General features: G+C 32.7%; 1 protein-coding gene across 4 annotated transcripts in view; it reads right to left on the bottom strand.

Annotated features, from left to right (window-relative positions):
* Nucleotides 1-16,569, bottom strand: part of LOC115454736 (kinase D-interacting substrate of 220 kDa) — a 49,568-nt gene that overhangs the window by 29,062 nt on the left and 3,937 nt on the right. Inside the window, exon 1 of one of the 4 annotated variants that reach the window (XM_037439505.1) lies at nt 4,755-5,115. The exons of 2 other annotated variants lie outside the window; for them this stretch is intronic. In XM_037439505.1, coding sequence (XP_037295402.1) covers nt 4,755-4,907 — 153 coding nt within the window. In that variant the 5' untranslated portion in view covers nt 4,908-5,115. Of the gene's footprint in view, nt 1-2,622; nt 2,737-4,754; nt 5,116-16,569 lie in introns of those variants that run through there. One more of the 4 variants, XM_037439506.1, reaches the window with a different exon arrangement.

A 16,569-nucleotide genomic window follows, 5' to 3' on the forward strand; every position in this document is an offset into this window, starting at 1 on the left:
TAACATTTGCAAAATGTTTACGAGACTGGTTATTGACCTTTATTGTAAAATAAAATCCCCGTTGCCTTGTGGATGTTTAACAAGAGTTAGTTGTCTTCTGAAAGTTCATTTCAAAATAAATAAGAGGAAATTAAACATTCACAGCATACCATTACAAAATGAAGTAGGTACTAAATTTATCTATATGTACTTTGTAGTTGGGTATACGTGTTTTCCAGGTGGTTCCTACTGCCCGCGGCACAGTTTGTCTAATAGGTTTGTTACGAAGACAATACGTTTCAATCTAAATAAGTCATGTCAGTAATTTGAATTCCTGGTAAGTAAATAAACAAAAAAGAATTTTATTTTACTATATTATGTTTCCATACATTTTTTCCATATTACCTCACTATTTCTTATGGAGGCATACCTATATTTGACTAGTTTATGTGGTTTTATTATAACTTTATAGCGCCATTCGAATTAGTCCTAATCTTAATTTATGTTTGTTTCTTTTATATACATACGTCGGTAAAACAATTAAGGTTTTTACGTTTTATTGCAATTTTTCAAATTAATCGAGCAAAGCTTGATATACCTTCTCCTTAGGTGGACGTCGTTAAAAATGTTAACTCGGATGAGATTCTATTATTTATTATATCCATATATTTATATATGGTATTTAATTTGCTGGAGTTATGACGAAGGAAGAAAGAAATAATTATAGAAGATACAATGTTGTTTCATTTTAAGGAGATGGAGGTAACACGTGCTATCTTGAAATTATTGTACATTCTATTGGGGATTAGAGATAATTAATTACCCTAGCATCCGTAGTATGTAGCGATATATCATATGAGTTTATAGCCTAGACAAAAAAATAAAAATCCTCGCCATGTTGTGGTAAAATATGCATCTAATTTCTTGTACTAACAACGTCAACAACGAAAATCTAAAAATTGCACTTCTAAAGCAGGTCTTTTATTTTCTTGGCCAAGATACGATTTTTTTCCATATTACTAAATATTTTTAACATCAGCTCTAGGTAATAGAGATCATATCATATTGATTTAAGATGAAAACAATATCTCACATACAAGTCTAGTTAGTTTACGAGTACACAGCCCTATTGATGCTGTGGTGGTGAATGAAATGTCCTGAACCATATGAGTATCGGATTAACTGAATACTGTATTTCGATGACTGAACTGGTTTTTGGTAAAGTTACCAAGAACCGATGGACGGGTTAGAGGTCGACGGACTGACCTAATATTATGTTTTGTATAGAGTACTTGTTATTCCTTGCCCAAACGCATCTTAGCTTTGGGATCAGGTATTGAAAAACAATTAAACCATATTTAAGCCTAAAATCTAATCTTTCGTACATTATCTTGGATTATTGAAGAATACAATTTGATCGTATGGTAGTATGAACTATGGCGGCCTTTGTCGCTGACGGAGCTCACTCACTATCAGGTGATATATTGGCCGGTCTACCTACTTGCTGGGGTACTGTTATCAATATACCCTAAGATCACACCTACATTATTGAGTTCTGCATACTGATACTTCATACGAATCCTGTGTAGGGTGTAATCAAGAGCGCTATATTTTGAGTCTCTTAATAAGCGGAAATCATAATAATAATATTATACTAATATTAGACTTTACATTATTCACATTTCAAGTACAGAATCACAACAGTTTGCTAAGCGATGGATCTTGCGAATCGCGCGTACAAGAGCCTGAACAGCTAGATATCTCTGCATATTTTGGAGGGTATGTAAAGGCATTATTTATTTATTTAAAAAGTATATACTTAACAATTAAATTAACCTCATAACATAAGCCTCCCTCAGCTTGAATTTCGTCATGGCCAATATCGTAAGAAACCTAGTTTTTATGTATCAGTGTTTAACGATTACACCTATGGGTATAAGGAAAAAAATATAAATATTTTATGACGTACGTTTCTGCTACATTTTTTCTAGCTCAATAAATATGACTCAATCTTGGTATATCTTACATGGTCGCTGGTGTATCTGAACAGGTATGATTATGACATCTAACATTTTGTTAGAGATAATCATTCCTGTTTTAATTAAAAAATATTTTTAGGTCATTTGGGACAATTAGTTATAAATTATAAAAAAAAAGAATTAAAAAAAAGACTTTGGTATTTACAATTAGTTCTGCGTCTAAGGCTCTGTGAAGCTATATCTATTTCAACTATAGGTTTTTGTTAATCCCCATTTAACAATAGCAACGTCACAAAATTATCTTTTAATAATTACATTAAGGTAAACGACGCATTTGCTAATTTTTAAGTCCTTTGCGTCAAGCGAATTCTGAGAAAATAGATACAACTAACGACGCACTCTGAACTGAGTAATTCTATAAGTGTTCCGGCTTTTAGATACACAACACGAAAAACAATATAATAATATTTACATTCATACTGTTCTTATATGGACAAAATCCACGTCGTTTGTTATGTAACGATTGCTCTTTAAAATAATTTACATAACAAATAACGCACCAACACATACCTGATACCTGATACCACATACCTGAGTCGCACGTTAAAAACAATATTAAATTTATTCATATTTATATATCAAATCTTGAAAGCAACAGTAATACCTGCCCGTAAGTCCTTATAAATGACGCCGCACGAAGCATCTCAGTGCAGTACGGAAACTTGACCTCTATCGACTTAATATATTCAACTTAACCTTATACTTAAAACGAAAAATACTTTTAAAATAAGATATATCCGATACGCGTATGAAGACGAAAATTACTAAGCTGAGTTTAGCTTCTGATGACTACTTATACTCCTATAGTGTTTTGTGAAGGCTTACCTAATGTCTATATTGGAACAGAACGGTTACAAACTAGCACCACAAACAATGGATTATCTGATAATCAAAGAGAGAACCACTACGCTTCGGTATAAACTATAAATATTCGTGTCCTTAAAAATAAATCATGATAAAATTAGTATACTGCTATGTAATATAATGTGGATTCCAGAATTAAATCAGTAGTTTTAGAGAAAATCGCGGACATACAAACACACATTCGGTTTGTATTTTTGAAGTCGGTTACTAAATAATAAATAGGTACCTAAGATTATTTATTTTCGTCCATTTCGGTAGCAATTTTAAATGATTCCATGTATTTCTATTAATAAAATGCTAAATACTATCGTCTCTATATCAATAGAGGGATTCACAGACGTGCAACAAAATTATCCCCAATTCGTCACTAGTATTTCCGTCTCATGATGCCATAAGGTGAGACTACGACCGATTCTATATTCTAATACTAAGAATTAGATAAAACAGGTATGTTTCGTAGGTAACCAGAAATAAAAAAAAATGGGGTGACTTTATAATTAACCTAGGAACTTTCCAGTTTTACAATTTTTAACCACAAAACATACGAAACCAATAGGCAATAAGTCAACAAGCAAAGTGCGTAGGTATAATATGTTTGCTGTATCACGTTATTATTAATCCAGATTTCATCAATTGGTTATGTTATTATCATCACATCACATAATATGTATCGTATTCGCTAACTTTAAATAAAATCAATGCAAATAACAATACAAAAATCATAAAAAAAGATTATTTTAAAATTGCTGTCAAGGTATGTTCTGATCCAAAATTGATTATAAAACGAGGTATTGCTCGCGCCTATTTTAAAACAAAAATATATAGGTTCTTTACTACTATGTGCAGAATAAAAAAAAATACGATAATAGAAACTCAATATAGGCCTTATCTCACTAATATTAGCAAAATGCGAATGTTTGTAAAACGTTTGCATGTTAATTTATCTTATCTTGCTCTTACTAATATTAAAAATGCAAAAGTTTATGAATATATTTGGATGTTTAGATGTATGGATGTTTGAAGTAGACACATAAACAACTAAACGAATTTGTATGAAATTTGGCAACAGTTAGGTCAGGGCCTATCATCATCTAAGGCATGCTTTGAATGAACACAATCACTACTTTTTATCTCTGTAATTTTCCCCTGTACAAAATATTAGAATTTTTTATTGAATTCCTATAGATGGCGCTGACACCGCGCCGCACCGTACAAAATGACTTTATGAACCGCGCCAGTAATAACCGCGAAATAATGTTTTATGAGTCTTGTAAGTGTAACATTAGTGGTGTAATATTTTTATTGTTTTGTTAGGTTCTAAACCAGGACAAAGTTTTTTTTATTGAAAGTCAACAAACATAAGAAATACCAATCTAAATATTTAGTAAATATGTATAGGTAATCTTTGTGGAAATGTTACAATTATTAATACTCTGCTCCCATTTCTACATAAGACCTCAGCATATCGATCGAGCGATACCATAGGTAAGTACAGAAAATAATTTTAAAGAATAATATAAATTAATAATTATTATAGCTTCATATTAATATTGTTAATTAATTAATTTAAACATGTTTTCCCAGTGGGCAGTATTTCGTATTATATTATTCTTTAATGGTATAAGTGTTACGTATCTTGAATTAATTAACAATGTACTTAAATGTAAGAAATTTCATTAGACATACCAAGGAAATACCAGACTACGGAAAGGAAAATCCCCTTTGAAACGTAGTTTCGCATTACACGTGAGTCTTAAGGATCGTTATGATCTAACATTAAAGTGCTACTACCAGGGAAACCAGAGACTACTCTGGCAATAAAATAATAGCTTCCATTAATTATACTTAACACCACTGTAACAGTATAGGTACCTCGTTATGAAATGATTCGTTGGCAGTGTCCCTTACGAATTTGTAATAGGGGAAGAGGCTTCCGTAACTCCTGGGCACTCTGAGGGCCAACATGAGCGGCCGGCGTTCGGCCACCGATGAGGAAGGACCAGGCGCCTCACTTCCACTCGCCATGCTTGCACCGATATCGAAAAACCACTAGTCCGAACACTTTCGACTAAACACATTGTGTGCCATCTCCACATTTGAACAATATTCAAAAATTGGTGTGCGTTGAGGGAATAATTACAAGTTGCGGGTAGTTAGCGCTATTATTTTAATCATAATTATTTGAAATGCAGAAAACACTTAGTACGCTGTCAAGCCGCGCTCGGTAAGTATTGGTGATAAGATTTATTTGAAGTAATAGTACGTATTATATTACAGTAGGAGCCCTTATCAGTTATCGGTTTGTTTGTTCAGTTCTGTGGATATTTACATGTCCAATCGGAAATGTATTCAGGTAAAGTCAAATGTTAGCGACATTCCATAAAGAGATTTTTACAGAATAAATTCATATGTAATATTGAATTTTCTTTTTTATCTTTGTTGTCACAAACAGCGACGATCATTTAGAATTATATCTCAATTCTTTTTTACCTCGACTATTTTAAAATATAATTTAAAAGTCAGTTTCAATATCCGAATCTAATAAATATGAAATAACAAAACATAACAACTAACGCCATCTGTCGTCGATCAATAGAATTTATACGCCAGTAAAACGACTTTGTTGCGTGTGAGTATTATTGAAGCTATATCATAAAAGGCGTTATACGTTTTAGGATAGATGGCGTTGATAACGAATTACAATAACGTATATTTATACGATTCTAGTTCTTACAAAAACTATACACAATCGTTCATAATTATTAACATGTTCTATCACTAAACTAGTGCTAGTATTTGTAACAACCATATATCGTTCAGACAAAACATCATCATAATCGCAGCCTTATTATGAATATTATTCGCTCTGTTGATTGGTCGCAGTTATCTTGCGAAATAACGTTGAGTTGGTATCTATTGGAGAGGCTAGAGAACCTAGATTAACGTGTCTGCACAATTATTATTATTTAGGCGTAATTTATATTTAGCATTAAGAAATCGGTGTTGCGTTGCTAAATGTCGAGTCACGTTTAACTTCGTAATTGGTTGTCAAATGCGGCACAGTTCTGTCTGCTGACGAAAACAATGAACAATAGTAAAGCAGAGTTTTAGCCTTGTGCGCTAAACAAAGGTTACACGTAACTGTTTGTAACCTCCGTTAGAAAATACAGAATAATCAATTGAATTTTGTTATCAAACATGCTAAGCAGACCTTTCAAAAGGGTACTTATTTAAATTAAATATTTTTTTTAAATCTTTAAATATAATTAGTTATAAATAAATATTTTTATTCGCGGTTGGTACTAATTGGATCAAGCTCAACGATAATTTATTACCTATATGTTATCATAAATCATAATTCATTAGTAATTATGTACTTATTATTCTTGTACAATCTTATCAGCTTATTCAGTTTGATGGATAAACCGTATTTCGGAATTTAAACAGCTGTGTGCTTTCATTTCATGTTGTATGTTGCCCACTTAGAAACAATGGAACATGTTATGTCATCAAAAAGAGACATATAAGTGCATTTAATTGACGTAACCATGCATTAAAGTATAATATCCGACTATCAGTTAAGTACCCAATAGGCGTAAGCCAAATAAAAACTTGCATCATTAATAGATATATTTTTCTTGTATCCAACCACAAATTCAGTAAGTTACTGTAATGTTTTATGAAATGCCCATCACATTTTACAAAGTTGCTACTTTATATTGATTTACTTTTAAACATATAATTATTACTTATAGTTAAATGGATTAATTTAAAGTAAAAAATGTTACGCATATAGGTACAATTATTGTATACATATGTTACTGTACAATATATCGAACGAGGCGGCATCTTCACTACATTTAATAGGCAAAATTGGCTATGCTAACATATTTTGACGAAATGATGGTGCAATTTTTGCGTATGTGCCCAAGACTATGTATGAAAGCTTAAGCATGAAGCATCGAGTATGAAGTGTATGTACGTTAAGATTTCTGCTAGCTAGTAGAAGTTATGATAGAGACAGGTGACACAGACATTATAAGACTAATGGTAACAATAACTAATACTGAATATTGAAGCTCCATGACGTGGAAGCCAGAACTGAGCACTGGCCACTTCTTTACAATAGATATCTACTAAATTTCGATTGGTTTCAAACACCTAACAGCCGATTGGAACAAACGATCCGAATCTGAATCTTCAATCCAATTACTAGAATGATCCAATAAAAATAACTCATTTGTAAGCATGTCAAAAAAGCTTGGTTCTCATTGGTCCATATTCGAGATAGATCGAGAAAAGCGATTGCGTTCGGTTATTGAAAATGGCGGTATAGCGCACAATCAATACTATATTCAACCTAAAAACCTTATACCTATAATCTGCATCGTTCTTTACCGATGAAAGTATTTTCGAAATCAAGGTATTCATTTTATTTAAAAGGAGGCGTAGTTATCAAAACAGATAAAGCATCCATCACATAGACAATATATGTAAATATATACTCGTATAATACATATTTGGTTTCTAAACATTATGTTGAGATTAGATTGAGATAGCAAGTGATAGCTTGACATTGAAGTAAATATTTCGGAAGTTTGCCCGCGTGATTATTTTTATTTATTGAATTCATGTGATAAATAAGAAGAAAATACTGCATATTTTCTTATATCTTAAAATGTACATAAATAAATAACAAAAATATTAAAGTTTAAAATATTTCCCAAGCTTATTTTGTTTGAATAAACAAAAATGAAAATCAAAGATCATGCCAAGCAATGCGATACACAATATGGCGACGTATATTTTTATTAATCTTCTTCGGCTTGCTTTTATCCTACATCTACATGAGATCTATACACATGGATGTTGGTGTCAGGAGTTCGAATGAGTCTTACGAAGAAGCGCCTGTCTGAATTAAAACCCTGTTTGGGAATCCATAGTCCAGACTCAAGCAAATCATTTTAGATATTAACATAAACAGAGTGTGCATTATTTTAATATTTCTATATCCATTTGTTGTGGAAATTTATCCGTTATTATTATTGCGAAAGAAGAAAAGTAAAATATTAATATTAGACGGTATTTTACGTCTCAAGTAAATGTATTATTACGACTAAAGAAGTTTTCGTCATAGCTGGAGCGGCAGTTTTCTATACTTAGTAACATGAAAAATATATAAATTCAGGTATTCTAGTAGTAAGAGTAGTTCTCTCCACCTCACGTAGGGATTTTAACGTACTTCCATGTACAAAAAACAATTTAAATACAAATAAGCACAAAATCTCACAAGGTAACGCAATGATAACCCACATTACTCAGCCGTTTATCAGAATGTCATCATAAATTCTGGAGTGAACACAAATAGTTAAATAGAATACCTAGTAAAATAGGAGAACTGAGTACATTTATTGTATTCAAAGAAACTTTACTATAATGATGTCATTGACGGGAATGATGATGCATAAAAACTTGATAACGACACGGCCTTGAATGCTTCACTGGCTACAAACAGTGAAGAAAATTTCGACATTAAAATACGAACAATACAAACATTTATTTGAAAAACGAATTAATGTATTATTTACTTACTTTACAGTACGGCGGTAATTAATTTAAGAAAATATGGGTAACCCTGTCCTTTCCTGAAGCGATCAAAGAAACCTTTGGCGTCGTCAACTCTATAATTACTTCAAAGTTATCAAAGAGAACAGTTTTTGTTGTCATTTATAATTATTATTTTAGTAGTACTTTTTTATAAACATAATGATAAGTGTAGATAAGCATTATTATACCACAGTTTATCATAAGCTTAGTAAATGAGTATTTCCCTAAATAAATGTACAACGAAATAGTTTTTACGAAATATTGTTAACGAAATTTGTTGTCTTTTTTTATATTATATGTATATTAATAATAAATGATGAATGTATTAAGACAAACAAACAAAAAACAGATAAGACAGTACGTGTCAATATGTGTACGTCGGGTAACATTTATTTGAGAGATATTCAAATAATGCCTAATATTCCTCTTTACGGATTTTTAGCCATATTCTGACCAACACTATACACACGTAGAGTATAACGAAAACAATAAATACAAACATTGTATACACGTACTAACACTTACTAACAAGCCATAAGCTATTAACTTTACAAGACTTTATGTTTGTTAAAATGTATAAACGACTCATCGTTGCGTAAGTACATTAGACACTTCAAGGGGATTTACAATGTAGGTGAATACATTTTACTGTCATAATCGTTATACAAATAAATATAGTTACATCTAATCGCACATTCGCATATGGTACGGTACTTTACTAGGAACAGATTTTATAAACGCGGTTTTCCGTTTCATTGAAAAATTTATCGTATCAATATATTTGCGAGGACTTAGAAGTTAAAAACAGCGATAGAGCGTGTCTCTTCTCTCTCTTAAACTATAGAGGTTTTTTATACAATGTTTTCAACTGTATCCAATACTATTACATTTAATACAGTTCCTACCTAAGGTGGCTTAGGATTTCCAATTCGACTTCGATTCCAAATGTTTTGCTAATAGCTCACAGTTGAGGCCAAACTATCGTCTGATGACAATAATTATCGAATTAATTTAATCAAGACGAAATGTAGGCGTAGCCAAATGTTATCGATAATATAACAACTGCATTCTTTGCGGTAATACTCATAAGGCATTTGGTATAAATAAAATGATATTTGATTAGACATTTGATTTTGATTTAACGAAGTATTTTTATGTTCTATTTCTTGCACTGATGAGCGTCGATCTTCCTAAAAGTTGCCTCGACATAAAAGAAAGAATTGATGCCAATGATGGATAATCACTGAATACATATTTTATATATGTATTTCGTAGTACTTATTTCTATGTCTAACCTCAGAAACCAAACGCAAAAAGCAGGTGTTAAACGTTGACCCCTTTAAATTTCTTTGTGTATACTTATCTACCTATGCATTTTTATTGACTATCGTATCATTTAAAATTGTAACCGCTTGGTTTTATTATGAATTGTTTTAAACGGAATAGCTTTTGTTATTTTTAGCTATCGAGCAAAATTTCTTGAGGGTTTCTTGAAAATTTCTTTCACAGCTTTTGTCTTTTGTTGTTTGTTATTGGTACTTGTATATTTATTTTCCTCCTACTTATACGAAAGACGCAATCTAATCTAGTTTGGCACATTATAATTAAGTCATTACTATTACACTATAAAGATTCTGAACGAAATATTTGGCGGTTTTCAATTCGTTGTTGGGTCAAAGCCAAACACGGAAAACTTAAATAGTACGAATAACAAAACACGCATTGTGAAGTAATTTGGATATCCGGTTACACGGTTTTGTCCTAGCAAATATTATAATAAAAATTCTCCAAAAATAAATCTAATAAATATGTTATCCACAAGAAAACCGGTTAAGAAATTAAAAAGGGCTAAAGTATATACTTATTGGTAAAGGACCTAGCGCAAATTCTATATTGCAATTTCGTATTATTATAAAATGTCCTGTTCAAAACGACGCATATAATCATTGTACGATTATGTGGTCAATAACTGATTCAGTGTAAAGCCGACTGTACGGTTTTATCATTTCGCTCAACGACTAACTTATCATCAAAGCAATATTTTATAAGTGTTAAAGTACTACATATCTTGAAAAAAAGGAATGCAAGTGAAAGTGGGTAAAAATCACAGCTTGAGTTATCAAATTAAAGTTGATATTGGACACTAAAGGCAGTCGCTCACTTTTAATTTTTTGGCTACAGCTATTCAATGGTGCGTTTCGTTATCGCACGGCTGCGACAGATGTGATTATTAGCACCATAACGTAGTATCGCTTCAATATCGATCCATTTTTAGTTAATAATTTGACAATAAGGAGGTACAGACTAATAACCTTTATTGATAAAGGGAAATACGGATCACGTATGTATCAACTTGTTACAATAACGAAAAACTTAAATTCGGAATCTTTAGGACATCGATCATTTTTGGATTAAATCGGCTTAAATATACTCTATTTTGAGGCAATCTGCCACTGCACCGAGGCGATAAGTGTGTAGCAACCTTTTTCCTTAAGATAGGATGTATGCAAATTAGTCACAACTGCTCACAAACATAATATTGACATATAATATTTCTCCCATGTCAACAGTACGCACAAAACATAATATTATAATGTTACAGCGCTGACAGTAGAACACTTAATATTCTTCGTAATCGTTAAAAATATAAATTCACAAATAATATTACATACCTTACAGTCGGGTATTATCGCTCTGCGAATAATGAAAGATTTTCTGATATTAATATTATTTGTAAAGGTCGTGGGAGATAAGCTTATCAAAGCGAACGCAGATCACGCGCTGCTTCAAAGTTAAATCTAAGCGATGCTGAGGCGCGGGTGACGCAGCACAAGGTAAGGAATGTGATTACTATCGTAGCTCATCAATTAACTTTACATTTTTATAAATGATCGAAACGGAATATCGTGAGCATAATATTCAAAACCGTTGTTATTGTGTCACCTCCAATAGAGAAAACACTGAGGTATGGATGTACGTCAGAATATACATATTATTGTGTAGACATAATCGTGCAATGTTTTATACATATTATGTGTAATAGGTCCAATTTCTAGCTTACTTGACAAAAATCTAAATCTAATGAAGGTGTTAAACTATATAGGTTACATTAGAATTTCTATGTACATTTTTGCACGTTTTTTTAAGTAATTTGCCTAGGTATCTCACACAACTTCTCGACACAACTTTGACGATCCTCTTTTTGCACATAAAAATATTTTTCTAATACCGATGTATCGATAGTATACAACAAACATTTGTTTACTATTGTAAGAAATTTGTTCACGAATGGACGTGGGATCACAACATTCTCCACATGCGACAGGTCATAATCAGAACAGGCGCATTGTTGTTGCCAAGCGGGGCAAAACGAGACAACTGCTGTTTAGTAATTAAAGGGTCTTCTAATGATGGATGACCTTTTGAGGCATCTAATCAACATAGACTTACATCCGTATTCACACACAATACTATGAGGACACGCAGTACGCCCTAACGCATAGCATCGGCTATCTCTTGTTGTTTGGCGTTACTCAGCTTTGTTTATCTGACTGCAAAATGAAAGAAAGTTTTATATTGGAATTTGCTAATTACAGCGCTCTTTAACGCCTACGCACTGCGAAGCCTGTCGTGCCGAAAGTACTGAGAAATGGACTTATTATCGCAGCATTACCTTGAACTTAATAAGTAACATTTGTAAAGTTTAACCTTATAGTCATAGCATTGCACTGTACTCAGCTAAGTAATATTTTTGAATATGAGCGTAAATCTCTAGACTCGAGAGGATTCTAATATTAAAGCGAATACGAAGTTAATATGAACACTTTTTACCTATAGACCTTTAGGTAACGAAGGTGTAATTTCTGTGGTTCAATAGCTAAAAAGTAAGTTAGAATTTACTGCCTCGGTGGCGTAGTTGTAATTGTACACGGTACAATTACGACTGCCGTACTGAGGTCGTGGCTTCGAATCCCGAAAATAATTGTAACTGGGTTTTTACTCAGTCGCAACTCGGAGTCAAGAAGTTGGCGGTGTGATACCTCCGTGCCTCAGAAAGCATGTAAAGCCGTTGGTCCTGCACCTGATCTCTCTCCGGTCACGTCGGATTGCCGTCTCACCGAACTATGAGTGTGAAGGAACAGAGAGTGCACGTGCGTATTGCGCACACACTTATGCACTATAATAATATATCCTGCGTACCTGGCTGATCTCCGTTGAGATTGGCCGCCGTGGCCGAAATTCGACTAGCAGGTATTCGATTCAGGTTGGAATTCAAAATAATTATGTGCATAAATTTATATCTGCTCTTGCCTTTATTATGGTGTTGGATTTTATCAATCGAATGGACTAGGATTAAAAGCGTAGTAATTCATTGTTTCTATCCATTTAGCCTTCAGAATTCAGATCTTGGTTGATTCAACATTTCAAGGTTCTAAGCGAACGAGCCGTATCTATGTCAGACTTTTATTGCGATACAGATAATTCTAACATAATAGGCAAAACACATACTTAGGTATTATCTCTGAAGTACCGAAGTTATCCTCTTCTAGATTTTAAGGATAAGTTGCTATGTTTGATTTTTTTTATAATTTGTAGCTTTTACTCGAGGCTTCGCTCGCGTGCAAGAGTTTTCCCGGAACAAAAATAGCATATGTACTTCCCAGGGCCGCAAACTATGTCCAAACCAAATTTTACCGAAATCCGTTGGGTAATTTTTGAGTTCATTGCTTTCAGACAGGCAGAGGATGTTATTTAGCCTATAGCTTTCCTCGATAATTGGGCAATCCAAAACAAAATTTTTCAATTCGAAGTAGTAGTTCCTCAGATTAGCGCGTTCAAACAAAAAAAAAAAAACAAATAAACAAACTTCATTCAGCTTTATATAAAAACTATAGAAGTATAGATGTTATGATCCCAGGTAAAGGTCATCTTGCGATTTCATATCACTTCAAAACATGAATAATAACTTTGATATATTTTGTTAATATCAAGCAAAAACACGCAGTCAATAATGTTATTTTTACAACGAATATTAATATTTTACATAACACACCACGATAAAAACGAATGACGAATGATATATCATTCAATGACCGATCAATCTTAATACTTAATAGTCATGCCAACATTTACGATAAAAAGAACTTCCCTACGCAACCGATTTACTTTTGAACATTGGCAACCTAAATGCTATTAGCATTTTACCTATCATTATGGTTATGCATGTACTACAATACGTGTGATGATACACTAACAATTAAAATAATTTCATTCTGTCACTTGTCACTGAGGCAACTCCTATTAATTAAGAACTAATGTTGATATGTGTTAAAGTGGTATTTATCGCCAGTGCCACGAATATATCTGAGTTCTCATGAAACTGCCAAAACAGATTTAATATAAGCTCAATGCGTAGAAAGTGGCCGAACAAAATTACACTTACGTAATCATCATCATTAACATGTGCATCAAAAACCATAATACGACAATATACAAAGTGAACAGATCTTTTACATTATTACTATAGAGAACAAGCTTTTTCCTCGAAAACAATTCTTATAACGAGATTTATACAATATATGTCATGTGATAAGTATATTAAATGATCAATTGAGAGAAAAATGAGTAAAATATGAAGTTTGAAATAATATGAATAGACTGATATTACTTTTAAACATTATGATTATTAGTACAATAACAATATAATTAAGGATGTACTAATTCCGACCAACTGCAAATAACCAAATGCACATTCATATTGATTGACGGCAAGTTTTTTTCATTTTGCTACGAAGCCTTGTGCTGAACATTAGCATACAGTTCGAAATTCCCTCGAGCGGATTTAATGAAAAGCGTTGTTACACTGCTCTGCCAAGCCCTCTATAATTGTAACCGTCTCCATTCAACTGCGAACATTAGGGATCTGTTCTGAAGTTATTGTTGATTCTATATTTAGGTTTTCCGTGCCAGTAAGTAATTTGCCTGGTTTATTTAGTTAATTCGAGGATCGTGTTTAGGATATTAAGTTATTGAATATGGCGGTCAGGTTCATTAAATTATCACCCAAAGTTAGCAGGATTTGGCAAATAAATTTCATGATACACGACAGTCATTGCGTAATGAGCTCTAAAAGTCATCATTAAAGTAGATTCGGTCGACCTTGCTTCTAGTAAATAGCGGTAATAACTAAACCAAACAGGTGACATCAATAATGTTTTGTTAGTTGTGTGCTGACTATTACAAGCACATTTTCATTGACTCGTTACGTGTTGTGATGGTGACACGACTATCCTGCGTGTTGGCTCCGGGTTAAATTGTCACAATTAAATTGAGTGCACGCGGCCTATTCTTGGTAATTTATGATATATCAACACGTTAGTTATTACGATTGCACTTGTAGCTACGAAGAGCTGTCCAACTTCAGATTGAACGAAAATACGGCACGCATGTGTATATGTCTAATGTAGTATACTGTAAGTATACTTACACTAAATATAACAGATTTAGCCGAGCTGGATTCTTTGACTAACCTATATTTTATTACAAAAAATGTCCACCGACTTACGTTATCATACCACAGCGATCGGACACGCATCCGTCATAATATTAAAGTTACAGTGCTTCGACACACATTCGTCGAGTAAGTAGCAGTAAATAACTACAATGAAAGTTAACCGGTCTAGCTAATATTCGTTACGTTTATATTTTATTATTCACTTCATTGTAATATTCAGTTGTTAATCATTTAATATGCAATTGATAAAATTGTTTATGTTACAATAGCATTAATTTTACGAACAATCAACTCTTAGCCTTACACGTTCCTACTACAGCCTATATAAACCTATCCTATGGTTTTTGTTTAAGTAACACAGAATTATGATGTTATCTTGAGAAAACAAATAACTTCACAAGCGTGAAACATGACATACCGACTCAATAATATGTTAGTAGTTGGTAAAATTGCAGCAGTGTAAAAGAATTGTTTTGATTAAAAGAACCATGTAGACAGTGTAATTACCTACTGGGCATTATCTATCAGACCTTATATTTATTGTCTTAAGGTAATGTGTACAGTGTTGCTATATAGTGTTTCGGATTTTGAAGTTCTGGATAGTGTTGCTATTGATTAAGGCGATTCGTGGCGCTTGACACTAGGAAACGACTAGCTAGTCTCATCAGTAACTTAATAAAAAAACTATATTATCGCAAAAACATTTGGTGAACACGTTCTATGTAGCTATGTCTAACATGTTGAGTAATGATGGAATTTTTTTACCAATATCGTCTGACCATAAGAGTCAGCACAGACAAAGCAGATCTGTCGTCGTCTGTCATTTTTTGAATGACAAGTTATTATCGACATTATAAAATTCTAATAAAGTTGAATACAGTTCGCAAAACATATGTGCGTACGTCGGTGTATGCACGCGTAATTGTTGCTTGCATGATATTTACAACTGATTTAATAAGGGCGAAATTATACTATCCGTCGTAACATACGAACGGAGTATTCCACCAGATCTGCCATAATCATAACAATACAAACCAAATGATGAGTATCATGATTTAGACCGAGTGTTACCTCTATCGTCAAATTGATGACCGTTACTTGTTGCGACTCATATTTTGTAGCCTAGGTAATTCATTCTTGGCATTAAAAGAACTAGATCCAAACATGTAAAAGTTACATGCATTTTCAGGTCTCGCAAGGAGATGCCAATTTTGACGGCCTTTTTAATAGTGGAGAATAGTTTAATTGTATGTAACTTATGAAAGGTTAACTCTCAGTTTACTTTCATCACCCTTAAGAGTACTTCATGGTAAAAAGCGAAATTTGATCTCTGTGCAATTTCACCTGCATATCCCGAGAAATAAGTTGTTATTAAGGTATTACGTATCTAGGTTAAGTAAGCTGAAGTATAAATAAAGCTGATGCTCCTCTTATTATAAAAAAAAGATATTTATAACTAAAATTAACATATTAATAAACCCCAATCTAATTTAAGATAGTAGGTAAAGGTTAATCACAAAATTCAGTCGACCGGAGTTAAAGGACGAAACATTCATATCATAATAA

This window comes from Manduca sexta, chromosome 17 (genome assembly GCF_014839805.1).
Source record: "Manduca sexta isolate Smith_Timp_Sample1 chromosome 17, JHU_Msex_v1.0, whole genome shotgun sequence".
In the NCBI taxonomy this organism is placed as follows: domain Eukaryota; kingdom Metazoa; phylum Arthropoda; class Insecta; order Lepidoptera; family Sphingidae; genus Manduca; species Manduca sexta.